A 26,721-nucleotide genomic window follows, 5' to 3' on the forward strand; every position below is an offset into this window, starting at 1 on the left:
AAGTTCAAAACTTAATAGTGATTCATCTAAAATTTAATGTTGATTTTTAATATCATGTTAGAAAATATGCACTTAAAATTTTATAAATATGTAAGTGAGAATGTGTGTGGTACTCTTACAATTGAAAGTCGGAGATATATTTTTTATTATAATTCTTTTTTTTTTTTTGTAAGTTATTTTTTATTATAATTAACATCCCCTATCTTATATTTAGGTTGGACGACCTTGATTGAGCCAATACAACCTTGAGTAAATCCAATGTATTGGGCTTAGGGTGTGCAAAATCATCTAGTTGGACCTAAGTTAAAAGATTAATCGATCATAACTTTAAAAACCTTTATTCCAAAGATTTTAATTTTCAAAAATATGATGTGGTTTTTATTTTTATTTTTTAATTTTTTAACTGTTGGTGTGATGTGTAAGCCAAATTAAGCGTAAACCTTAATTAGCAACTTTGCTCTAAAAGCGTCCCCAATACGGCCAGCCACTTAATGTTCTTGGAAATTCGAAATTTCAGCCAAATTGAGACATACTACTAAAAAAAATGACCTATTTCGGCACATGTTTTTCCAGCACGTACACGTACGTGTACGATGGCCTAAAAAAAGTGTTGGTAACAAAACAAGCGTTGGTATTTTAATATAAGCAAGGGTAAATAAGTGTCGGCTCCTTAAAATCAAATCTTTTAAAAATTTGCTAAAACCCTAATTCTCCAATTTAAAAACCCCACTTATTCGGCGGCCACCTCTTCCTCAATTCAAAATTTTGAGAGAGCTCTTCGTTAGTTCTTCCATTCCAGCTCAAAAACCTACACTCCGTAAGTATTGTCTCTCGAATTTCTCTTTGATTTTCTATTTCACACGACCATAGATTTTTTGAAAAATCTTGATTATTCAATTTATTTAATGGGAGCAAGAATCTTTTATTTTTTTTCCTTAGAAATTTTTGGTAGAATAGTAAGCCTTTCTTCGTTCTTATGTGTTCTATTCGAAAAGAATGTAACTGAATTTTAGACTTATTGATAACATGTTTATTCAAAGTATTAAAACAAAAGTTCTTTCAATCGTTCTCAAGAGGAATTATAGAAACATGTTTCAGTGTTTTATGGGAAAGTCATTACAAAAGTACATATATGTGTACATATAAATTACATGTAATGCTAAACATTTCATTTTTGTTTCAAAAGTTGGCTCACAAATGATGTGTCACCAACTTATCACATTTCCCAAAATAATAAATCTCATAAGATGGTGACACATCATTTGGTAACCAATTTTAAGAAAAAAATTTAGGATGTGTAGCACTTCTCAAAAATATAATATGAAAAAATCCATCATGCCTGGTAACAAGGGTATGGCTTCAATTACAATAGAGGTTGAAGCAAATGAGATCTCTTTCAAGGGTATAGCTATAGCTTCCGATAAAAGGACAGCAAAAAAGATAGCTTCTAAAATGGTATTGAAATCTCTGAAGGAACATATTCTATGAAATGAACACCGCAAAAAAGAACACTTCTCTTACACTTTTCATTTCATAAAATCTGTTCCTTTAGAGACTTCAATATTCTTTTAGAAGCTATCTTTTTTGTTGTCCTTTTATCGGAAGCTATAGCTGAACCTTTGAAAGAGATCCCATTTGCTTCAACCTCTATTGTAATTTAAGCCATACCCTTGTTGCCAGACTTGATGGATTCTTTCATATTATATTTTCTTTTTTGACATAGCTCATTTAACTCCTCAGGATGAGAGATCAATGTTTCAGGAGTAACCAAAGGCTCTAAAAGAGGCATTATACTCTCAAAGACTATCTTCTTATTGTATCATGAATCAATAAGAATGGCTCCTGCCAAAGACTCTACAACATTGCCAAAAACCTGTCACAGATTAGAAAAGATCTAATGATTTATCAAATAAAATCAAAGAACCTGAAAAGGCAAAATTTCTTATAAAATTTAAAGAATAAACACGATAATCAAACCTCGGGGAAAGTTGTCTTTGACTCCCACCCAAAAGTTGATTATGGAGATAACTTTTCAAAATTGATAATAGTTTCAATTACATGCCTACGGAGTTCTTGTGAGGCATTTGATCATTTAGTGTAATGTGAAAATCTACCTATATACTCATCCAATCCGTAAATAATAAGGCCGCTGTTTCACCGCCCGTGGTAAGAAAGGCACCAATTAGTGCTTCAACAACAACAGCAACTCTTTTACTTTTCAACTTCCTACTTTCCCTAACATATATTTTTCTTGTACTAGCTAGGAAACAACTCTTCACTTGCTGTATAACTCCCAGATCTATCTCCAGGAATTATCCACTTTAGGATCAAAGCATTCATTCCGAATAAATCCCTACAATTTGAAGAATGGAAAATGAGTCACAGATATAATAAAAAATACAAAGTTGAAAATATCATCACAACTAAGCAAGCTATAAATATTTATGTGTTACAACCCTAGATCTATTAGTTAGTCTCTGCCTATTTCTCTTTTATTGACTATGAGTATTTTATTTTTTTGTAAGTGTCGTATCTTTTATTTCCTTAGTAAGAGTCCTAGTCCTAGTTGGAGTTGTAAGGGGTTTCTTGGTAAAGCACCTCACGTCTCCTAGCACAAGTCAGAATAGGTATACTAGTTTCAACCTAAGTCTAAGTCGGTTGTAACTCTATATAAGTAGTTTTTTTTAATAAAGTTGCCAGAGAATATTTTAGCAAATCAGCACTTTGTGTTGTGAGGTTTGAGGGTCTCTCTAACGATCCCTATTTATCAGCAATCATAGGTAGGAAACGCAGGACTCATCTTGTTTTCCTATGTACTCAAGGTCCAATGATGAGGTCCTTTACACAGGCTCGTAACAACTTGGTATCAAAGCCTACAATGTCTTCTGCATCATCTTCACCTGTTGAGGAACGGCTGGAACGTTTGGAGTTTATTGTGGCAAACATGAGCTCTAAATTTGATCAATTGTTGGGGGATCAACGCACAAACACTGACACTGGGTCTTATAATCGTAACGGAGGCCCACGGATAATTCAAACAGGTTTGGGTAGCAAGGGATCGACAGTCCCTAAGGTGGCGAAGTTAGATTTTCCACGATATTGTGGCGAGGAGGATCCGACAAGTTGGATTTGTTGGGTCGAGCAATTATTTGAATTTCATGGAACGAGCGAGGACGAAAGGCTACCCCTGCCAGCCTACCATTTGGACGGTGATGCCTAGCTGTGGTTTCAGATTTTTCGCGGGGGAGAACCAGAGGAGATAACGTGGGACACCTTGAAAGAGGGTCTCAACACCAAGTATGGACCAACCTTCTATGAGGATTTTTTTGGTGACCTATCTAAACTGAAATAGGTTAGGACTGTGTGAGACTATCAAGTTCAATTTGAGCGACTCCTAAGTCGACTGGGAAGATTGTCTCTTGAGCATCAATTGGGGTGTTTTATCAGTGGGCTTAAAGACAACATACGGACAGAGGTGCAAGCATTACGACCCGCAAGTCTCACCGCGACTGTAGGATTGGCGCGACTGTACGAGGCCAAGCAGCAAGATCAACGCCGGGGAACATCTTCGGACAACAAAAAAACCCACAACCTGCCGCCTGTGCCATCACCGGTGCTAACCTGGGGGAGAAATCCTCAAATAAAAAAACTCACACCGAAAGAGATGAAAGAAAGAAGAGAGAAGGGATTGTGTTTTAATTGTGATGAAAAATTCATACCGGGCCACCGTTGTGCTAAGTTGTTTTGCCTTGAGTTACACAAGGAGGCGGAAAGCACTATGACAAATTCTAGGGAATACTCTGAAGAAGAAGATGAGCTGCTAGCCATCTTTTTGTATGCCATCACTGGAGCTCACGAGCCTCATACAATGCGGGTCAAAGGGAACATGAATCACTACAAATTTGTTCTTCTCGTTGATAGCAGAAGCACCCATAATTTCATTAGCACGTCCACAGCCCAAAGAGCAGGAATGACACCGTCCAAAGGGGGAAGGCTAGAGGTACTCGTGGCTAATGGCAAAAGGTTGGTTTGTGGGGGACGTCTTTTTTGTGGTGGACTTCTACATACTAGATCTTGAAGGTGTTGAGGCTTTGTTAGGAGCTGTATGGTTGAGGACTTTAGGCCCCATATTGTGGGATTTTTCAAGATTGTGGATGAGCTTTGTGTGGCAAGGAGTGAGAGTAGTGTTGCAGGGGATGTCAGCACCGTTGGACAAAGTAGTGGAGGGGGACATCTTTCTTAAACTCTTACATGGCTGCCGCAGGGGGGCCATACTTCAGAGTAAGGCAATTCAACTAGGAGAGAAGGGGGCCCAAATCAAAGAGGTAGAGCTTGCTATTCAGAATTTACTTCACCAATATTCCATCTTCTTCCAAGAGCCCAAGGGCCTACCACCAGCAAGAGATCATGACCACAAAATCCTAATTTTGCCGAACCAAGGTCCCGTCTGTGTGCGGCCTTATCGGTACCTTTTTTATCAAAAAAATTAAATTGAGCGGCAAGTTGCCACTTTGATAAATTCTTGAGTAGTAAGGGCAAGCACAAGTCCCTACTCTTCGCCAGTCTTATTGGTGAAGAAGCATGACGGATCTTGGAGGTTATGTGTGGACTATCGAGCATTGAATCAAATTACGGTAGAAGATAAATTCCTTATCCCCGTGATTAATGAGCTTCTAGATGAGTTGCATGGGGCCAAAGTCTTCTCAAAGTTAGATCTCCGTTCAGGCTATCATCAAATCAAAGTTCACCCTCTAGATATTTAAAAGAGAGCTTTCCGAACCCACCCCGGCCATTATGAATTTTTAGTTATGTCATTCGGATTATCAAATGCTCCATCTACATTACAGGCCTTAAAGAATGACATCTTTCAGAAGGTAATTCGAAAATTTGTTTTGGTTTTCTTTGATGATATTTTAGTTTATAGTAAAACTTGAGAAGAACACTTGCATCATGTGGGTCAAGTTTTTGGAATTCTATCGACCCATCAGTTGTTTGTAAGACGAGATAAATGTCAGTTTGGCAAATCTGTAGTGTGTTATCGGGGGCATATAACTTCACCGGATGGGGTGGCTATGGATTCCCGAAAGATCGACTTGATCATGGAGTTGCCTAAGCCCACTACTCTTAAGGCATTAAGAGGATTTTTAGGCCTCACCGGGTATTATTTTAAATTTGTCAAGGGGTATGGTGCAATTGCTAAGCCATTAATAGAGCTGCTTAAAAAATATGCCTATGGGTGATCTGTACAAGCAGAGGACTCCTTTAATCAGCTAAAAAGGGCTATGACGCAAGCTCCCGTACTAGCTTTGCCTGATTTTTCTAAACCCTTCACAGTGGAGTGTGATGCTTTAGGATTAGGCATTGGGGCAGTGCTTCTGCAAGACAATCGCCCTATAACTTTTTAGCAAAGCTATCAAGGGAAATCAATTGGGTTTATCTACCTATGAAAAAGAGATGTTGACATTGGTCTTAGCAATCCAAAGGTGGAGACCCTATTTGTTGGGTTCAAAATTTATTGTTCGTACATATTAGAAAAGCTTAAAATTTTTACTGGATCAAACCATACTAACTGCAGCCCAGCAACAGTGGTTAGTAAAATTGTTGGGATATGATTATGAGATTGAGTATAAACGGGGAAAGGAAAATTCTGTGGCAGATGCTTTATCCCAGATAGAAGGTCCAAAGACATTGATGGGCATCTCTCATCCTGTACCTCAGTGGCTCAAGCCAATTCAAGAGGAGGTTCCTTCGGATCCCGAATTACAGGCGTTGGTGGTGAGAATCCAAAAGGGGGAGGCCGTGGGTCCATGGCAATTCAAGGAAGGCTCAATTTGCTTCAAGGAACGAATATATTTGTCCAAAAATTCTTTCCTCATTAATCCCACTATTACGGAAATACATGGGAGCACACATAAAGGATTTTTTAAGACAATGAGAAGGCTAAGGGCAGTGTTTTATTGGTCCAATATGAAGGAGCGGGTCAAGACTTTTATTAGACACTGCGAGGTGTGTCAATGACACAAGACAGAGAGCACCATGCCTTCAGGTCTCTTACAGCCTTTATCTATTCCTTCTAAGGTTTGGGCTAAGGTCTCAAATGACTTCATCGACGGGTTACCCAAGTCACATGGGAAATCTACTATTCTGGTGGTTGTTGATAGGTTCACAAAGTATGGTCATTTCATTCCTATAAGCCATCCTTATACAGCTCCTTGGGTGGCCAAGGTTTATTTTGACAACATCTTCAAGCTACATGGTATGCCAGAATCCATAGTGTGTGACTGGGATCCAACATTCACAAGCCATTTTTGGACAGAGTTGTTCTCACTCCATGGAACTAAATTCAATTTTCGTTCAGCTTCTCACCCCCAAACTAATGGCCAAACAGAAGTTCTCAATCGCACGGTGGAGATGTATTTACAATGTTTGACGAGTTCGAAGCCTAAAGAATGGGTTACATGGCTTCCGTGGGTTGAGTATTGTTATAACACTAGTACCCACTCAGCTCATAGCATCACTCCCTTCAAGTTAGTATATGGCCGACCTCCACCCACTCTGTTGTAGTATGTAAAGGGGACTGCACAAGTGGAAGCCGTGGAGAAGACTCTAGTGGAACGTGATGTGCTTCTTAGGGAAGCAAGGGATAGGTTGTTGAAGTCTCGACATCGAATGTCCCAAGTCTATAACAAGCATCACTAGGAGAAGCAATTCGAAGTAGGTGATTGGGTTTATTTGAAGCTACAACCTTATAGACAGTCCTCTATGGAGTCTCGAAGCAATGCCAAGCTCTCATCTAAATATTATGGCCCGTTCAAAAAATTTTTAAAAATTGGGCAAGTTGCTTACTTGCTTGATTTACCCAAGGAGTCCAAATTGCATTATGTATTCCACATTTTAGTCCTTAAAAAACATGTCGGCAATGCAGATCCTGCTATGATTGAATTGCCTGACGTTCTTGAATCACAAGTTCAACCTCAAGCCAACCTCAAGCCATTTTGGAACGGAGGGTGCGTAAGGGGATACCCGAAATTTTGGTACACTGGGCAGGCTACTCTCCTGCATATGCTTCATGGGAAAGAAGGCTTTCATTTCTCGTTTTCCAGATTTTGTCCTTGAGGACATGGACGTTCATAAGGGGGATGGAATGTTACAACCTTAGATCTATTAGTTAACCTCTGCCTATTTCTCTTTTATTGATTTTGAGTATTTTATTTCCTTGTAAGTGTCGTATCTTTTATTTCCTTAGTAAGAGTCCTAGTCCTAGTTGGAGTTGTAAGGGGTTTCGTGGTAAAGCACCTCACATCTCCTAGCACAAGTCAGAATAGGTTTACTACTTTCAACCTAAGTTTAAGTCGGTTTTAACTCTATATAAGTAGTTTTTTTTATTTTTTTTTAATAAAGTTGGCAGAGAATATTTTAACAAATCAGCACTCTGTGTTGTGAGATCTGGGGGTCTCTCTAACGATCCCTATTTATCAGCAATCATAGGTAGGAAATGCAGAAATCGTCCTATTTTCCTACGTACCCAAGGTCCAATTATGAGGTCCCTTACTCATGCTCGTAACATTATGTCACAAAGCGAGCTCCAAAACGAGCTTAAATTGTGATGCAGATGATGAAATCTAAAGTAGCTAAAGGCCTAAAATATTTTCTAAAAACAAATCCAATAAAGGAATAGTTTGGGTAGAATTATAGGTTAATTCAAGATCCTTAAGCAACAACATTCTATTTACACAAATAGAGGTGGTGTTGGGTAAATGAATTGGCCTAGACACTGTAGTTGATGTGAAAAAAAACGTAAGAATGTTTAGTATAAAAATGTGAAAAAGTGGTCTGAAAAAGTGAAAAAATTTTGTTTTGTAGTGATTTTTTTATTTGAATAATAATAAAAAACGAATTATGTGATATAAAAAGTGAAAAAGTTAGAATGTTTTGATGTTGATTTTATTGGGAAATTGTGATGAATAGTAACGAGTGAAACCCCAACTCATTTACCAAACAAAGCCTCTGGCATGCAATTTTATGTCTGAGAACTTCTGTCCCAAATGCAATACATAAGAGGACCAAAGCCAATATCATGTAAACTCAAAACAAACCCATTTGTTAAAGGCTCAAGAAATGAGAAGAAGAATAGTATTATTTTACATTTCAAAAATTACACCATGCATCACCATCTTAGAGTAGAAAATGCACTTTTTGATGAGGGGATGGGGAAGAAAACATAAACACATACTACCTACAATTTAAATGCAAAATCAACAACCTTCTGGGATTTAATTTGATTCAAAATAGCATTGAAGTATAAAATACCAATAATAAATGTAATACATAAAAGAAAAAGTGAAGAGCAACAACAAATTCATGAGAATGACAACACCAAGAATTTAAGGCATTATTAGAAAAGAAAAAAAAAATTACCGGAAGTTTGCGGTCACATCCAAATTTTAGAGAGCGGCATTATAAATTATTTTTTCTTTCTTCTTACTAAGGACGCCCTTGTCTAGATTTTGATAAGTCTTGAAAAGCTGTTGACTGTTAATCACCAGTTGTCCCAAAAGCTTAAGCTGATAGGAAGACTGAAGAAATTCGTGGGACTAACTCATCTCATAAAACCGGTTCTATAAGAGAGAGTTACTCATTCCTTATAAACATGTCCAAGATCTTATCCACAGACAATGTGAGATTATTTCTTAACACCCTCCCTCACGTCCAGGTCAGTATTTTTCCTGGTCTTTGTCACGAGGTAAGTAGTGTGAGCCCCATTCGTCCTGTGGTAGGCTCTGATACCATAAAAAAATTTGTGGGCTTAACTTATCTCATAAAACCTGTTTTGTAAGAGATGATTGCTCATTCCTTATAAGCATGCCCAAAATCTTGGAGTTGTCCCAAAAGTTTAAGCTGGTAAGAAGAGGTAAATTTAATCACTTAACCAATACTTTAATACTTCCCTTCACGTTTGAGGTCAAACTCCCTTTTAATAGGTGATACCTAACACGTGGAATATTTAAATTTAAATGGGGGTGAATTAACGGAGTCAAGGTTTGATCTTAGGACCTTTGGCTTTGATACCATATTAAACTACCAATTGTCCCAAAAGCTTAAGCTGATAGGAAGAGGTAAATTTAATCACTTAATCATTAATTAGTTTAACACTCCCCCTCACGTGTGGGCTCAAACTCTATTTTAATATGTGAGGCCCAATACGTGAAATATTTAATTTAAACGGGAGGTGAATTGACGGAGTTAAGGTTCAATTCCAGACACCTTTGGCTCTGATACCATGTTAAATTACCAATTATCCCAAAAGCTTAAGCTCATAGGAATAGGCAAATTTAATCATTTATTCAATACTTTAACATTGACTAACGGCATATTTGAGGAAAGAATCACCAAGAATTTCTAAGGAATCCAAGTGGAAAGCCTCTTGGCATTTCTTAGTAGTGATTGCTTCCAAGACCTACAATGAAGATATGTTGAGCACAAATTCAAACAAAAATTAATATACATCTAACTACAGAAATAGGGACTCCATTAATATGCAGTTGAGAGACACAGAGGCTGAGGCTTGCAGTGTATACAAGAAGGACTACATACCTTTATGGTTGGAATGACTTCATTTTGTGTGCAATGATCCAAATGAATCTTTTTCAAGTTGACAGCTATAAGCAAAGACTCATGCCGATGCATGATCGAAGGAACAAATGAGAAGGAATAAAATGTAGAGATTGATATTCGTGACATTATTATTGAGCAAAGTTCTAGAGGCAATCCAACTGATGTATAACTCGATTCTGACCAAAAAAAAAAAAATTAAAATATTTAATGTTTACTAATACAGAATAATGATGTTATAGAACAGGAACACGACCAATGATCAGCAATGATTCTTGATCAAAACAGAGCTTGAGGCCATGCCTGTATTGGAAGGATTCAGATTAATTACAATTGTAATACATTCAAACTAGATGAAAGAACAACATGATATTTTTATTCAACAATTAAGAAACACACCGCTCTTCATAGTACTTCTTGTATGTTATGCTTCTGCCATCCCAAAGCTCCAAAAGTGAGTTTCCATTCAATCCCAAATTTCCAGATATGCAGTACACATGACCATTGTGAGGGGTATACACCAAAGAATTCAGAAGCATGCAAATGCATACACAACCATCTTTAGTCTGTACACTATGAGCATAGCCATTGGACAAAGGACAATTCCAGTGATATTCAGAAAACTTTTCACATGAAAAGAGCACAGAAGCAATACATTCCCAATCAATGATCCTCCGATCTTTGCCGGTGGGTGGAAGCAAAAGATAATCCATCTCATTATTATCTCCCGAACAATCTCCATCCAAAAACCTCTCTAAATTATTCAAATTATTCAAATTATGATCTATAAATTGGTTGTAATCTTTACGTGTATTATGGATAGAATGTAAAAAAAATCTGATTATAAATGACCCACAAACAGAGAGAGCAACGTGGTTCCTCTGTTCTTCTTCCCCACTGCTTCTCTTTGTGATTTTTTCAAACACCTTCGCTACAGTTTTCTTCCTTCCCTTGCTACTATCACCAACACCATTACGTCGAACTCTCATGGCTTCTACATCTGCTTCCTCCAAGTTCCACTGCCACCCAATCTTCCTTCTCTGTTTTAGCTCCTCCATCTCTCACGGTTATTCACCATCATTTTGTGTTTGCTTGGCATTATCTCCTTCAACTGCATCCATATATATTATCCTTGGTAGCTGAATTAACGATAGTTGTCTCAATATACAATTTTAAACCCCCAACCCAAAAATAAATAAATAAATAAGAATAAAAAGGGAAAAAAAATTAAAACAAATGGTCAAAATTAAAGAAAGAAAGAACGTAGAATGTGGCTACCAAATGCTTAATAAAATGAGTTGAAGATAATTTGTAGCATGTTCTTGAGTTGAGTCTTTACTGCTACTTGTTTGCATAATTCAAGATAGAGCTCTTTTATTTATTTAGTAGAGAACACAGTGGAAAAAACTTGCCTGGGGTTCATTTTTGGAGGCTGCAATGTGCAACACAGAGTTACCATCCAAATCCAGCCAATTCAGCATCCTCTTCCCCCAGAATGCAGCATTTTTAAACACGGCCCACCGAAGCCATCCAACCAGGAGCTGAAAAGCATGTAACATTTCGTTTTTCAGTGCAATGTGCATAGCAGTCTCGCTTAAACTGGTCACATCTTCAATAGACTTGAGGCAGACTCCTAGAAATGTACCCAAGAGAAGAAGGTTTCCTGTTTTAACAGCATAATGTAAAGGATTCATACCACCCCTTCCTTGTGCACAAACAAGGTCCTTATGAACAGCAAGTAGCTCGCGCACCAATTGGGTTTGGTTATTATGCATAGCAAGGAGCACAGGGGTGAACCCATTTGGGCTAAGCTTCCTAGCAAATGATGGCTTTAACATCATCATCTCCATGGCAAACTGGGTCTGTCCTTCTGCTGCAGCTATGTGTAAAGGGGTCTCAACAAATGGAATCTCATCGATCTTGTCCAAAACTTTCGGATCAATTGCAATCAACGAGTATAAGGCGTCAATGTTTCCTTGCTCAGAAGCATCTCTCAGATTGTGATCCATTCTTAGCACTAAGATACTTGTTTTTCCGAAGAATCCCTCTGCTCTGTTAGAAAATTAATCCTATTTTCCAAGACCTGTGAGATGAGAAAAACAAGAAGAATGCGGAATAACAAAGATTAGGCAATCCAATCACACACGACACAAAGATTTAAGTGGTTCGGCTTAACAAGCCTACATCCACTGGCGGAGACGACCTGGAGAACATTCACTATCAAAAGATGGAGTACAAAAATAGTAGAAAGAAAATCACTCAGATCCCAAAGCCCCAATACACCCAAATCTCACTATCACACAAGAAAGATTATTCCCAAAATAGAATACAAAAGACAGATGTACAAACTCTTCTTTTGCTGGAACAGATGGCGGCTGATCTCTATTTTCTTCTCTCATTCTGCAGTACCCTTTTTCTTCTAATCACTTGTTTTTGGCTCCTCCAAAAACTACCAAGAAGAAAACACCCTTACTGCCCTTGTACCTCCTTCTCTCAAATACTCTCTTTTTTCTCCTCCCTTTGGTGCTTCACGTTTTTGGCACACACACAAATTCACCTTGTGCTTTGTTCCTTATATAGAAGTTTAACTCTCCTTTTACTTGTTGGTCTAGAACTTCTACTATAAGTCAAATAAGGAGTTCAATTATACATAGGAGAAGGACTCCAAAACCTACATGTAAAGGAGCAAACCGGTTGAACCAAAAAACCTCTCCTACTTGAAGAAGGAGACAAAACATTGGGTCCCACCATAACTTTTAATTCAAGTCATACTTAACATGCTCTGGGTTCTGAACAAGCGGAGTAAAATAATTTGATTCCCACGGATGACCAAATCGCTGGCAGAATCTAGTCACGGGATGAGTTATTTCTTTTTTTTTTTTTTGTTTTTTTGTGTAGTTGTGGACGAGTCGAGCCTATAATGAAACCTGTCAGCCAATGTCTCACAAAAAATGACACTTTTATAGACATGAACGTTTGTCTTAGGCTACATGGTGGCGCTCAGGAAGACAGCCGCAAATCTAGGGAGATGAATCCTCCAAATTTCAAATTCAAATGTAACAGAGGGGAGTGTGTTGCACTGTTGGAGGGGTAAAATTGTTAAAAAAAATAAAATAACATTTTTGTGCCTCTTTTTTATAACTAATTGAATTTTTTTTTTTAATTTAAAATGGACATGATCCGTTTCCCAAATTTAGTGCATGAATTACTCTGAAAGAACATAAGGACATTGTCAGTTACTTGCTTCAATTCTCTGCAATTGGAGATTACTATGCTTGAGCAATGATCAGGAAATGAACTAAGAATTTAATTTTAAGAATGTTGGAAAGGATAAAAGAAAGTTTTTTGGGATAGAGTTTTCTTCCAACTCGATTGAAAAAATTTTCTCTAACTTAATTTATAAAAAAATATATGTCTATTAAACATTTGAAAAATCCATATATTTTTTTTAAATAGTGCTAAAATAAATTTTACTATAAAATTATGTGCACCATGCGAGAAAAACTGTCTATTTTCAAAATTAAAAAACCTTTTTTAATATTATTTTTAGAGGTGGGGGCCATGGCCCCACCAACTACCCTTATTTTGTCTCTGCATATGATGATTACATTCCATGCATGCTTTGGTTCAGGAGCCAGCTAGGATAATGGGGTTATAGTTATACATAAAAATACCCTTTCGCCACTATAGTTATAGTTATAGTTTACCTCGAGTTAGGATCCCAAAAGGATTGCACGACCCATTCATATGACGCGTAAACAAACACACACACACACATATATATATATATATATATATATATATATAAAATAGAGGAAAGCATTCTACAAACCATCTCCTCACCATTCTTCACTTTAACATTTTAATTTTTTCAAAAAAACAAAAATTTAAGAGAGAAGAGATGGTGAGGAGACACACACACACATATATATATATATATATATATATATATATATATATAATAGAGGAAAGCATTCTACAAACCATCTCCTCACCATCTCTTCACTTTAACATTTTGATTTTTCAAAAAAACAGAAAAACAAAAGTTTAAGAGAGAAGAGATGGTAAGGAGATGGCTTGTAGAATGTAAAACAGAATATCCCTATATAATATACTCATGTCATTAGCCATAAGGAGATGGTTTTAGATTAAATCATTATATATTCACACATAGTTTACTGTTATGTTACTAAAAGTTTTACAACAGCTGTTTCATTATTGTCAGTGATAAATTAAAGGCTCAATGACCGCATAGTACTTGTTTAGGAACATAATCATCTCTACTTTATCTTAAATTGAAGAATATTCAATTAATAATCTGAATTTCTTTAGAGAGATTCTGAAGTCATAAATGAGATACATGTTTATTAACAAAAATAATAATAATAATAATAAAATAATATATATTTTTAAAAATAAAATAATAAAAATTTTAAAAAAAAAGGGTGGTCACCCCCCGTAGCTACGGTAAGGCCACCCCTTGGCCCTTGGGGGAGTGCCAAAGTTAATTAATTAATTAATTATTATTATTATTTTGATTTGGCCCTTGGGGGTGGCTCAGCCACCCCCAATGGGCAACGGGGTGGCCAGCCACCCCTTAATTTTTTTAAATTTTAATTATTTTTAAAATATATTATTATTATTATTATTATTTTTTATTAATGGGACATGTGTCGCATTAGGATCTCTTTAGAGAGATTCTGACCATTAATTTAATATTCTCCAGTTCAAAATAGACTGAAAAAAATCCTGTTCCTAAGCCTATCTATTTACTGAGAGTTGTCTACTCACCCTATATTCCTTAATTTCCACCCTGCAAAATTACAAATTGCATTGAGAAAAGAGTCGAGGGTCAGGGCAATTGAAAGACTGAAGCTGTTGCTTGATTACTTCAAGTTGAGATATATAGAATAAGTGCCAATTTTTTGCTTTTTTTTTTTTTTCTAATTTTTTTTCTCGAAATTTTTATCAGAGATACTTTTGTCATATTTTGCACAAAATGAGACAATATTTGCAACTCAATTGTAGTTTGTGAGGACATTGCGAAAATTAAAAGTTTAGAATCACATTATAAATTGCCTGATAGTTGATAACCAAATAGAAATAATATATTTTTTTTCAAAATTTTATTTATGAGTTTGTACTAATTAATTTGGAGAATGCTAAATGCTCTTCTAGTATTTATTTATGCTTATATATAAATTAAAGTTCAATTAACCAATTTCGTGCTTTATCCATATCGTTACATTTCTTGACCAAAATAAGTCATGTATGTTTAGGAAATTTAGCTCCTTAGTAAGGTGCAATGGTATTGATCAAGCAGCTTAAATTGAAGAAATTCATAATGAAATAGGAAATTATAAATAAATATCGGAAATAAATAAACAAAATAATAAAAGAGACAAAATAATTTTACGCGATTCGGTCTATGACGTACGTCCACAAGTAAAGCCCAAAGAGCAACATTATGCTCTTATTACTTGATTGATATTACAATACAAATGCTCATAATTGAAATAGATAAGTATAACAAACAAGTTTTATTGATTTGATTACCATCAAACCTGATTACAAGGTAAATAACATACAATATCAATTTAATATATATTTTTTTCAATGTAAGAAATATATTTTCTAGCATAAAACTACATTGCATGAACTTATTTTTTTTCAATGTAGGAAATATATTTTCTAATATTAAACTTCATTGCATGAACTCAATGATATATAGCTCAAAACACTTTTTCAGGATCAAAGAAAGCACTGTAAACTCTTCCATGCTTCCAAGTAACGAAGATACGCAAGGCAATGTTAGAAAGAAGAAAGAAAGAGAAAAACAAAAAATAATTAAGCCAATAACTTGGAAGCGGAGCTGTGATTGATATAGAGGTGCCATAGGAGAGAAAGAGGAGTCCAAAGGATATGGAGAGCAGGAAACTAGGAAAACCAGGAGGGAGGACTAGGACAATTAAGAGTAGTGGTATATAAAAGGTTAAAGTATTAAGAACCGCGAGTAGATGGAAAAAGTGTCTGGCCATGGTTACTGTCCCCACCCGATGTGGGACTTGATTGACTTCATTAGTAACGCTGGTGGCGGCTGTGATATTGAACTGATTATTGGTTCCAGGAATGGAGTTATCTTGCCAAAATCCTCCAGGGGGGCTGAGTACTGCTTGGTAGGCGATTGTTACAAGTAGTACAGAGACCACCAATAGCATATTGCGCATGTCGTTTGACATTTGCATTTTCCCACGAAAGAAACATACGAATAACTTCTCATTAATTGTGACAGGAGATATGAAGTAATCTGCCCAAGAAGCAACCTTAGGAAGAGATGAAGCATGTTTTGCTCTGGCACGGCATAGCATATTCCTCATCTCTTGGTTGTCCACCATGTCCAGAGCAGTAAAACCCTCTGAATTCTTGGCTTTTACAAGGTATCTTCTAGTCCTCCAGCCCTGAGCCAATAACCACCTTACTACCTGTACAACATCGAGGCCGGGTGTTCAATTATCCCATCACTATAAAATAGTCTACACTATTCAACCCCCTCCTAACCCCACCGAAAAAAAATTCCAAAATGCTAAAAAGAAAATAAATAGGGACAAAAATAAAAGCAAACGTAACATATTAAAGAAAAAAGAAGATAGAATGTCTCTACCAAATACTTAATAAAATGAATTGAAGATAATTTTTAGCATGTTCTTGAGATTACTGTTACTTCTTTGCATGTTTCAAGATAGACCTCCATCATACAAACTCTATTTTACTTCTTCACTAGAAAACATAGTGGAAAGAACTTGCCTGGAGTTGATTTTTGGATGCTGCAATGTGCAACAGAGTGTTACAATCCAAATCCTTCCAATGCAGCATCCTGTACTCCAATAATCTCGCACTTCTAAACCAGGCCCGCCGAAGCCATCCAAGCAGGAGCCGAAAAGCATCTAACATGTCGTTTTTCAGTGCAACATGCAGAGCAGTCTCACTTTGACTTGTCACATCTTCAATCGACTTGGGGTAGACTCTTAAAATTTCAGCCAATAGATCGAGGTTTCCTGTTTGAGCTGCATAATGTAAAGGATTCATACCACCCCTTCCTTGCGCGCAGACAAGGTCCTTATGATTTTTAAGTAGCTTGAGCACCAATTGGATTTGGTTAGTATGCATAGCAAGGAGCAAAGGGGTGAAGCCATTTGGGTCAAGCTTCCTAGCAAATGATGGCTTTAACATCATCATCTCCATCGCAAACTGGGTCTGTCCAGCAGCTGCAGCCACGTGTAATGGGGTGTCAACAAACGGAATCTCATCGATCTTGTCCAAAACTTTCGGGTCCCTTGCAATCGACGAGTACAAGCCGTCAAGGTTTCCTTGTTCAGAAGCGTCCCTCAAAGTCTGATCCATTCTTAGCCGCGTGTTGTTGTGTGGTGTTTCCGTGCGACGTGAAGTCCTGTTGATGACCGTGCAGTGCTGGTGTTGCTAGACGGGGGCCGTGCTTGGCGCCGCAAGGCAGTGACCTGTGCGTGAGTTGATTTGGAGAAAATGAAAAACCAAAAAAGACTAGGAAGAAGACGAACGTTGAAGATGCTGCGAAGGGTATGGGGAAAAGAAAAAAATATCGCACATGCAGGAAAATTGAACACGTAATTCGCATTCTCCTAAGAAAATTCATTCATTTTACTATCAACGGGATGACGTGTCTGGTTTTGATTGGGAGTGAAGGAATCAATCTACCGGATCTAAGAGGATTCAATTATAATATTTCACAAGTCCTTTGGAAGTCGGTCTTTTCACACTTGACAACTCATTTATTTTACTCACTAACATGTGCATGCGAAATAATTATTAATTGGATTGGGATCGTATGGGTACGTTGTTCTTTACTGTATTTAAAAATAGTGAAAACCGAAAAAAATAATTTAAAAATTATGTTTAAATGATTTGAAGAATTTAAAACAAAAAAAAAAAAAAGAAGAAGAAGAAATATTTGGAAAGATAAATTAAATTGAATATAATTATAATTAAAAAAAATAAAACTAAAAATGAAAAATATATATATCTCTAAATTCTAAAATCTAAAGATTGAAGAAAAAAAAAATAATTTGGGTTCTGTTTGAACATCCAAACGCTTAATTTTGGCATGGTTTGGCAAACGTTTTTAACCTCCCCTACCCATATTTTCCCTTCTAAAAAAAATATGATCTTTTAAGACTATTTATTTAACTTTTTTTTTATTTTTTATAAAAAATAAAATTTTATTTTACATCAATCACATTATATTATTATTCAAACAAAAAATTCACTACGAAAACATTTAGGGAAAAATTCACTTTATCCACTAAAGTTTCAATGGTTTTTGAATTCGAACCCGGCCCAATGTTTAAAAATTGGCAATGTACCCCCTAATGTTTCAAAAAAATTTTAATTTAGACCCTCCGTTACTAATTTTCGTCTAGTTAGACGAAAATCATCCCACGTGCGTCTCACATGGGATTTTGATTCTCTCTATTCCAATTTTACCCTCATTAAAACCTATAAAATTAGGTAATTATATATCTTCATTAAACCCACAGACTGAGGATTTAGTCCACAGACTGAGGTTTTAAACCATAATTTTAAATACTTCACTATTGAAAAAAAAAATGATTTTTGGATTTTTGGATATATATATATATATATATATGTGTGTGTGTGTGTGTGTGTGTGTGTGTGTGAGTTGAGAGTTGCATTCAAGGGATGGCTTCTAATCTTTATGATTTCAACATCACTCAAATACTTAATGAGAACAAATCAGCTTACTTGTGAATACATATTATTTGTATTTTCATGAGTTTTAGATCGAAAAAAACTCTGAGTAATGTTAGAAGTTTATCTTATGTTCTTTCAAGAATGATGTGACTTTTAAAATTATCATTAGACTTATAATTAATTACTTTTAAATTTTGATCAAAAAATAATTTAATTTAAAAAGCAAGAAGGAATAATCAATGAGTAATGGAGTAAAACAGTGAGGTATAGCTAGCGAAATTACCAAGTTGAATCTACTGTGAAAATGGTGGCGATGACAGTTGGCGGCTTCTCGTCGGGAAAGTCACTTAAGGTGATATGTCTAAATTGAGTGACTAAGAGAGGGAGAGAGAGAAGAGTGTTCTGGGGAGATGAAGTTGAAAGGAAATAAGAAGTAAGCACCAGAGAAAGAAGAAAAAAAATGATGGGGGTGAGATTGTTGAGTTTGGATTGAGGCAACTTTGTTCTCAAATATATAGGCAAATGCTTAGAACTTTGAAGGTTTAGGGACGCTATTAGGCAAAGAAAAGCTTGCAAACTCTTGGAAAGGGAGGTTAAGTGTGAAACACAAGATAATGCAGATCGAGAAAACTCTTTGATGGATTGTTCTTGTATTTTTTATTATATGTCTGTTTGGAATATGATTCAAGAAAAAAAAAATACAAAAACAAAAAAGCATATAGAAACAAGTAATATAGCAATATATAATTGCCTAAGTAGAAAACTCAAAGTTAATGTCAAATTATAAGTCATACTTTTGTTTGCATAGGTGTTAAAAATGGAAGCTTATAGACAATGTTAGTTATTTTACTGTTAAAGAAATGTCCTTGTTGGTAATTTGGTCATGAAACCGCAATTATATGCTAATGTTATCTAAACACTCATTTAATAAAAAAAATACTTTTTAGCATGTTTTATCAAACGCCTGTACGATTTTAAAAATGCAATTTTTAAAATCAATTTTTAAAAATGCATTTATTGAAATTGAACTCCCAAACGGCCAATGTAATTAATTAGGAAACCCCACTTGTCTCACACTTTTTTTTTTTATTATTATTAATTACTTTTATAAACTTTAAAAGTCAGTCAACTAAAACATGTGGGGTTGACTGACTGACTTTTAAAAGTTAGTTGACTGACTTTTAAAGTTTATAAAAGTAATTAATAATAATAAATATATCTTTTGAACTTTGTTTCTTTCCCAAAAGAAATGTTTTTAAAATAATTACGAATTACGAGTAGCGGTCGCAGCTAGCATTTTTGTTTACTAATACTTTGTATTGTCTGAAATGTGAATGCTTGTAGTGCACTAATATTTTAAGATGAACTTAACCTTAAAGTCAAAATAATGCCGGAAACATCGGCTTTCTAAGAATCCACATGATGCAGCAGGGTGCAATGGACAAAGTCCAAAGTTCACATCTTGGATATTAGGAAATGCCGGTTGTGACATTATTTGATTTTTAATCAAATAGTAATTTTAAAAGTTATCTCATTTTTTGAAGACACAAGAGAAGCTTTTAGAATTACTCATGCATATCATATATATATATATATATAATAGCTGAATCACTCTTTGTAGTCTAAAATTGCGACATGTGGTGTGAACCTATATTTTTAAGAGATATGCTAGAATCTAATAAAACCCTCACATTTTGCCCATCAAAATCCTAGGTGGCAAAGCTTCATTTGCCATCAATTCGGGTCATATGCCCTTTTACATCACCTTGGGTCATGTGCCATTTGCCGCCTAGGATTTTGATTGGCAAAATATAAGAGTTTTATTAGATTCTAGCATTTTTTTTTTTAATGCTTAAATTGAATCACTCTTTAAAGGTAGTTTAGAATTGCGAAATGTGGCGTGGACCTTTTTTTTTATTATTATTATTATTTTTTTGCTTGAACCGTTTTTTCATTGTCCATCTAAATTACTGACAAGTGTCATTTTAATAATTTATTGCACTAAATCTTTCCATAGCCACCCGCCATGCAGTGTTCACCAAATCCGTTCTCCAAGATTTTATTTCCAAAATTTTCTTTATGGGATTTCATTAAGTGGATATATTTAGAGAAATGCTTCAATCTAATAAAAACTCTACATTTTGCCCATAAAAGTCTATGTGGCAAGATGCCACATAATTTTTTTTTGTGGAGAGAAAAAGATAAAACCAAAAAAAGATGATGTGGCATCTTGCCACATAGACTTTTATGGGCAAAATATCAAGTTTTTATTAGATTCTAGCATATCTCCTATATTTAATGAAAAATGTTAAGGTCACAACATAAATTCAACTTATGGCCAACTTCTCTCATACGTGTCATTTTAAAAAATAAAATATAATAGAGAGGATTTTGGGATTCTGAAAATTTGGGAAAAAAGACAATTTGTTTGGTTTAAAATTTAATTTTTTTTACACGTAGGAGAGAAGTTGACCATGAGTTAGGTTTGTGTTGTGTCCGTATCAAACCTCATATTTAATATAGAGAAATGCTATAATCTAATAAAAAATCTATATTTTACAAATAAAAGTCTGCCTGGCAAGATGCCACATCATTTTTTTGGAAAAAAAAATACAAAACAAAAAAAAAGATGATGTGACATCTTGCGACATGGATTTTTATGGGCAAAACGTGGAGTTTTTATTAGATTCTAGCATATCTCTTTAATATATGATCCAAGATTTTATTTAAACAAATTTCCTTATATGGGATTTCATTAAGTGATTATATTTAATGTATGATAATTTTAGTCTCACAATTAATCCTCTCCAAAACTAAGGAGACAAAATTTAAAATTTATATCCATAATCAGCCGGCCATATAGGTATTGGCATATTGCATGCATTAATTCTAAACAATTTATGTTCCTAAACATCAATCATCGATTCATAGGATTCGGCTCAGGTGCGGAACTACCGCACCATGCGGTAGCCTTGGGGTCGTTTTGGGCAATAAAAAAAAACAATTATTTTTAAAGTAATAATATAAAATATATTAAATACTAAAAAAATTAATAATTAAAAAATAAAAATATTAAAAAACTAAAATAAAAAAATAAAAAAATAAAAAAAATAAAAGAAAAATCAAAATCAAAATCAAAGTCAAAGGTTGCTGGAGCCACCCCTGCCGGTCTTAGGAACCACCCCCATGGCCAAGCCATGGCCTCTTCTCTGGCTTCTTTGCAATTGCAAATACCAGCCAAAACGCCTAAAGCCCTCTCGCAGATTCCATTTTCTGCTTCCACTAGGATTTCTAGTATCAGGGGAACCACAGTTCAGCAAATCTTGATGCGAATCTCTGACTGATTGCAGATGGAGAAATCATGTAGAAAACTGCTGTTAAAGAGCCCCTGGTAGCTTTTGGACGAATTGGGTCCTTGATTATCTCGATTAAAGCCTCAGCAACTCCTTCAATCTCTGCCAAGGCATCCACATGTCTTTGATTCAAAGGAAAAAGCTCTTTGAGTACTAAAACCACGTTTTGCCTTGCCGAAAGATCCCCGCCGTTCAATAGCCATACCATGCAGCCTAGAGATGACGCTTAACCTAATTTCGACTGACTGCCCTCTTTACCAAGCGGAACATCCGTGTCAAGACCGACAGGATCTCCTCTCTCTCTCTCTCTCTCTCTCTCTATATATATATATATATATATTGATCTTTTGGGGTGGCCGGACCACTACAAAGGCCATTGGGGTGGTCCGATCATCCCATTTTGGCCAAAGGGTGGCTGGAGTCACCCATTTCATTTATTTATTTATTTATTATTTTATATTTTTAATAGTTTTAATTTTTTAATATTTTTATTTTTCTTTAAAAAAATTATTTTTTTACTATCCAAAACATCCCCAAACTAGGAAGTTTTGGGCTACCGCATGGTGCGGTAGTTTTGGGTTTAAGGCAATCCTGTTTCACACTTTCATGGACACTCAAACAAGGTCGTTATTTAAAAGAAACTATCGGTTCTTAATTCTCTCAAATATCTCTCGCTCTCTCACCACTAACTTCAAGGGTAAATGGCTTGTAGCTCTGCAATGTTACATAACCAAAGAATGGTGCTCAAAGCAGTGGCGGAGCCAGGATTTGGGTTCAGGGGGTTAAGATTAAAAAATAAAGTTAAACAAATATTGGTTAAAAATATTTAAAAAGTATCTAAAAAATAAATAAGCAATTAAATAAAATTTAAGGGAAAAATGCAGTTTACCCCCCTGAAGTTAAACGGAGGGTTTAAATTGCCAATTTTTGAAACTTCAGGGGGGTAGATTGCCAATTTTTGAACTTTTGGGTTAAAATTGAAAAACCCCTAAAACTTCAGGGGGATAAACTGCATTTTCCCCAAAATTTAATTACTGTTTAAAACATATAAATGTAAGTTACAGTTTATTTTCTCAAATCTAGCGTTTATTTATTCAGATGTCCTCGATGAGTCTTCATATTATAAAATGTTGTATTCCGACCAATCAACATATTATTTGAGCCTTATTGGATTAAAACGACGTCATGTCTTTTCAAATTGTGTTTTTAGAAATCATGATTAACTGGTTGACAATGTCCTTTTTTATAAATAACTCTTTGGATTTGGTCTCTATTAGCATGGGAGTCATAATTTTTTTTAAGCAATATTGATCTATTGACAAATTTGTTAAATCTATCTCGAACAAGCTCGTTTTACAATTTGATTGAAGCTTAATACAATTATCGTTATTCTCCATAATCTCATATAATTACTTATATCGTTGTGGACGAGTCGAGCCTATAATGAAACCTGTCAGCCAATGTCTCACAAAAATGACACTTTTATAGACTGTAGACATGAACGTTTGTCTTAGGCTTCATGGTGGCGCTCAGGAAGACAGCCGCAAATCTAGGGAGATGAATCCTCCAAATTTCAAATTCAAATGTAACAGAGGGGAGTGTGTTGGACTGTTGGAGGGGTAAAATTGTTAAAAAAAATAAAATAACATTTTTGTGCCTCTTTTTTATAACTAATTGAATTTTTTTTTTAATTTAAAATGGACATGATCCGTTTCCCAAATTTAGTGCATGAATTACTCTGAAAGAACATAAGGACATTGTCAGTTGCTTCTCTGCAGTTGGAGATTAATTATTGGCATGATATACGATGCTTGAGCAATGATCAGGAAATGAACTAAGTATTTAATTTTAAGAATGTTAGATAGGATAAAAGAGAGTTTTTTGGGATAGAATTTTCCTCCCAACTCAGATGAAAAACTTCCTCCAACTGAACTTACAAAAAGAATATATATCTCTTGAACATTTGAAAAATATATATTTTTTTAATAATGCTAAAATAAATTTTATTATAAAATTATGTGCACCACATGCGAGAAAAAATGTCTATTTTCAAAATTAAAATTAATATTATTTTTAGAGGTGGGGGCCATGGCACCACCCAACTCCCCCTTTATATATATATATAGAGAGAGAGAGAGAGAGAGAAAGAGAGAGAGAGAATAATTGCCAACTTTTTGCTTTTTTTTTCTGATTTTTTTTTTTCCAAATTTTTATCAGAGATATTTTTGTCATATTTTGCACAAAATGAGACAGTATTTGCGACTCAATAGTAGTTTGTGAGGACATTGTGAAAATTAAAAGTTTAGAATGGCATTATAAATTGCCTAATATTTGATAGCCCCATAGAAATAATATATTCTTTCCAAAATTTTATTTATGAGTTTGTACTAATTAATTTAGAGAATGTTAGATGCTTTTCTAGTATTTATTTAATGGGAAAAATATGAAATGGCCCCCCAAACTACCAGTCATTTGTAATTTAGCCTCATAATGTTTAAAATGTAATAAAATAGCCCCTCAAACTACCAATTAGTTGCAATTTGGCTACTACGTTAGTTAACACCGTCAAAATGGATGAAAAATGCAAAACGACGTCGTTTTGTTGAAGTTAAGTTACTAAAATACCCTTTTTAAAAAAATAAAATTAGAAACAAATCCAACTAAACGTTGTCGTTTTGCTTTAAAAAAATTCTATTGCACGACAACATATCATCCTTCCGTCCATCCTGTTTCTCACTTCGTTTTCTTCGTCTCCTTCATTCCAGTTCGTCACTTTCAGCTCAAAACCTTCTCCTCTCCGGCTCACAGCTCGTCAACGATGGTTTTAAAAATTAGGGGTTTCGAAATAAGTTTCTTAGGGTTTGTTTGTGAATCGCGACCGTTCAGTCTCTCGATTCCAGGTATGTCTCTAGCCGTCTCTTCTATCTCTCATCTCTCGCTCTCTCTCTGTATTTCTATCTCTCATCTCTCTGTTTCTGTTTTCGTTTTTCCCTCTTTGTATTTCTATCTCTCATCTCTCGGTTTGTTTTGGAAGAAGATAGGGTTTCATTTGATGTGTTTTGTGATTTGGTACTTATTTCTTTATAGTCTTATATTGACATATATTGTGATTTAGATTCGTTATTTCGGTCTCTGTTTCATATTTATTTTGGGTGATTGTGGTTGATGAAGCTAAAATCAATTTGGGTATTTGTTTTGGTGATTGAAGGGTTGATTAGGTGTTCTTGTTCAGTTGTAGTTGATTAATTGATTGCAAATTTTGGGCTTTGATTTTGGAGGTTTTGTGGTTGAATTGAAATGTTCTGGGCTGTCAAACCAATTGGGTTTCGAGAGGAGTTTTGATTTGGTGATTTTTGGGGGATGTCCGAAAACCTCAAATCTTCAGCCATAATGCTATGGGAGAGATTGGAGAGGATATTGATATGGGAATAGAACTCCAATCAAGAAGATAAATGATTTCAGTATCTGATGGTACACTCCAATCAGTTGATCAAATACTTACCAAAAAAAAAAAAGTAGATTAAAAAGATAAGTCAAAGAAGAAGGATTAAAAGTCCAATTAGTTGACAAAAAATTCAAAGAAGTAGAAAAATGGTTTCAGCATCTGATGGAACATTCCAATCAGTTGATCAAATTCTTACCAAAAAACAAAAGGGTTTATCAAAAAGATAAGTCATTATTATTATTATTATTTTGGGTACTCAGTTGTGTGCTAAGAGTCCCATTGCATAAAAGAATAGTCATTTGTCAAATCCAAAACTTCTCAGAACCCTAACAAGATGAAAAAGAAGGAAGAAGTTATTATTTTTTCCTGTATTTATTTATTTATTCTTCATGTGTAATGTAGGAACAATTTTGCAATGCTTACATTAAATTTGAAGTTTATTCCACCTCACTTGTCTGGTTTTCTTGTCGAGAATGATAGAAGATAGAAGTGAAATTGCATTCCTGAGCATAGTCATTTTGTTCTGTTTTCACATTTCTTAAAGAGTTTTTTGTACTCTCTCTTTTAAATGAGATTGAGAACATTCAATTAGTGTATTTTAGAGGGGATTTTTTTTTTTTAGTAGGTTTGTTGTCAATTTTGACCGTATAAAGTTTGATTTTGTGAATTTAGTTCATAGACTATTAGATTGCATTTATTGTGATCCCTCCCTCCTCTTCAATGTCAATATTCAACACTAAAAGCAAATATTTTCATTTTTTTTTCCAGTTTATATTTTTAACCAAAAAAAGGGAGAATGATAAAGCATAGAAGTGAAATTGGATTTCTCAGGACCATATCATGTTTCACATGTGCTTTTCTTATTTTATCCAACAGTACATCAAAATTAAGAAAAATATTCAATGGCGGCTGCGAGGGAGTGGCAATGGGGGCTTTATGCTTAAATTCTTAATAGGTCAACATTTATTCAGTTTCTGTCACCCACTGTATCTTATGAAGTTTTTTCATTGGTGTGTGATTGTCCTTAACCGAGTTCATCCTTATCCCTGTTTACTTGAAACTTTAACTTTAAGTTCTTGTGGTGCATGGAAGGATAGTATATGAGGAGCAAAATGTAAATTTGTTGTTTACATCTTAGAATAGGGGAACTTTTATTTTTTCCATAAAGATTATAGATAGGTACTGTCCTAGTTTTTGAGTTTAGAAGCTAGATGTTTTATTCAGGTTCTTTAAATATATAGAACGAACAATTGGTGACTAATTCTCATTTATGAAATATGCAGAACGAAGGTGATCATGGTTGTGTGATTATTTTATTTGGGTTGACGAAGAAGGTATGCTCCCTGTGTCATAGTTCAATGCCCAAATAGCTGACACTACAAAAAAAAACCATATTTACTAACGCTTGATATAGGGGCATTTTAATTAAACGCCTTCATATGGGGGTGTCCCAAAAAAAAATTAGAGACGCTTGCCCAATAAAACGCTTCCAATAATAATAGGCGTTCCAGCAAAGCATGCCCCAATTTAATATATTAGGGGCGCTTGCGAGACAAGCGCCCCAAT

The 26,721-nt window shown here is 35.0% G+C and overlaps 2 protein-coding genes across 2 annotated transcripts; both read right to left on the minus strand.

Annotated features, from left to right (window-relative positions):
- Nucleotides 1-10,994: 10,994 nt before the first annotated feature.
- Nucleotides 10,995-11,621, minus strand: LOC132174119 (ankyrin repeat-containing protein BDA1-like). The gene has a single exon (XM_059585817.1). The coding sequence runs from the start codon at nucleotides 11,619-11,621 to the stop codon at nucleotides 10,995-10,997; it is 627 nt and encodes a 208-aa protein (XP_059441800.1).
- An 8-nt stretch (nucleotides 11,622-11,629) lies between these two features.
- LOC132174120 (ankyrin repeat-containing protein BDA1-like) lies at nucleotides 11,630-17,013 on the minus strand. Its single transcript, XM_059585818.1, has 3 exons — nucleotides 16,417-17,013; nucleotides 15,657-16,094; nucleotides 11,630-11,695 (listed from the first exon to the last, which is right to left on the minus strand). The coding sequence occupies exons 1-3, from the start codon at nucleotides 17,011-17,013 to the stop codon at nucleotides 11,630-11,632; spliced, it is 1,101 nt and encodes a 366-aa protein (XP_059441801.1).
- Nucleotides 17,014-26,721: the final 9,708 nt, after the last annotated feature.

The sequence above is a fragment of the Corylus avellana genome, chromosome ca3 (assembly GCF_901000735.1).
Source record: "Corylus avellana chromosome ca3, CavTom2PMs-1.0".
NCBI lineage: Eukaryota > Viridiplantae > Streptophyta > Magnoliopsida > Fagales > Betulaceae > Corylus > Corylus avellana.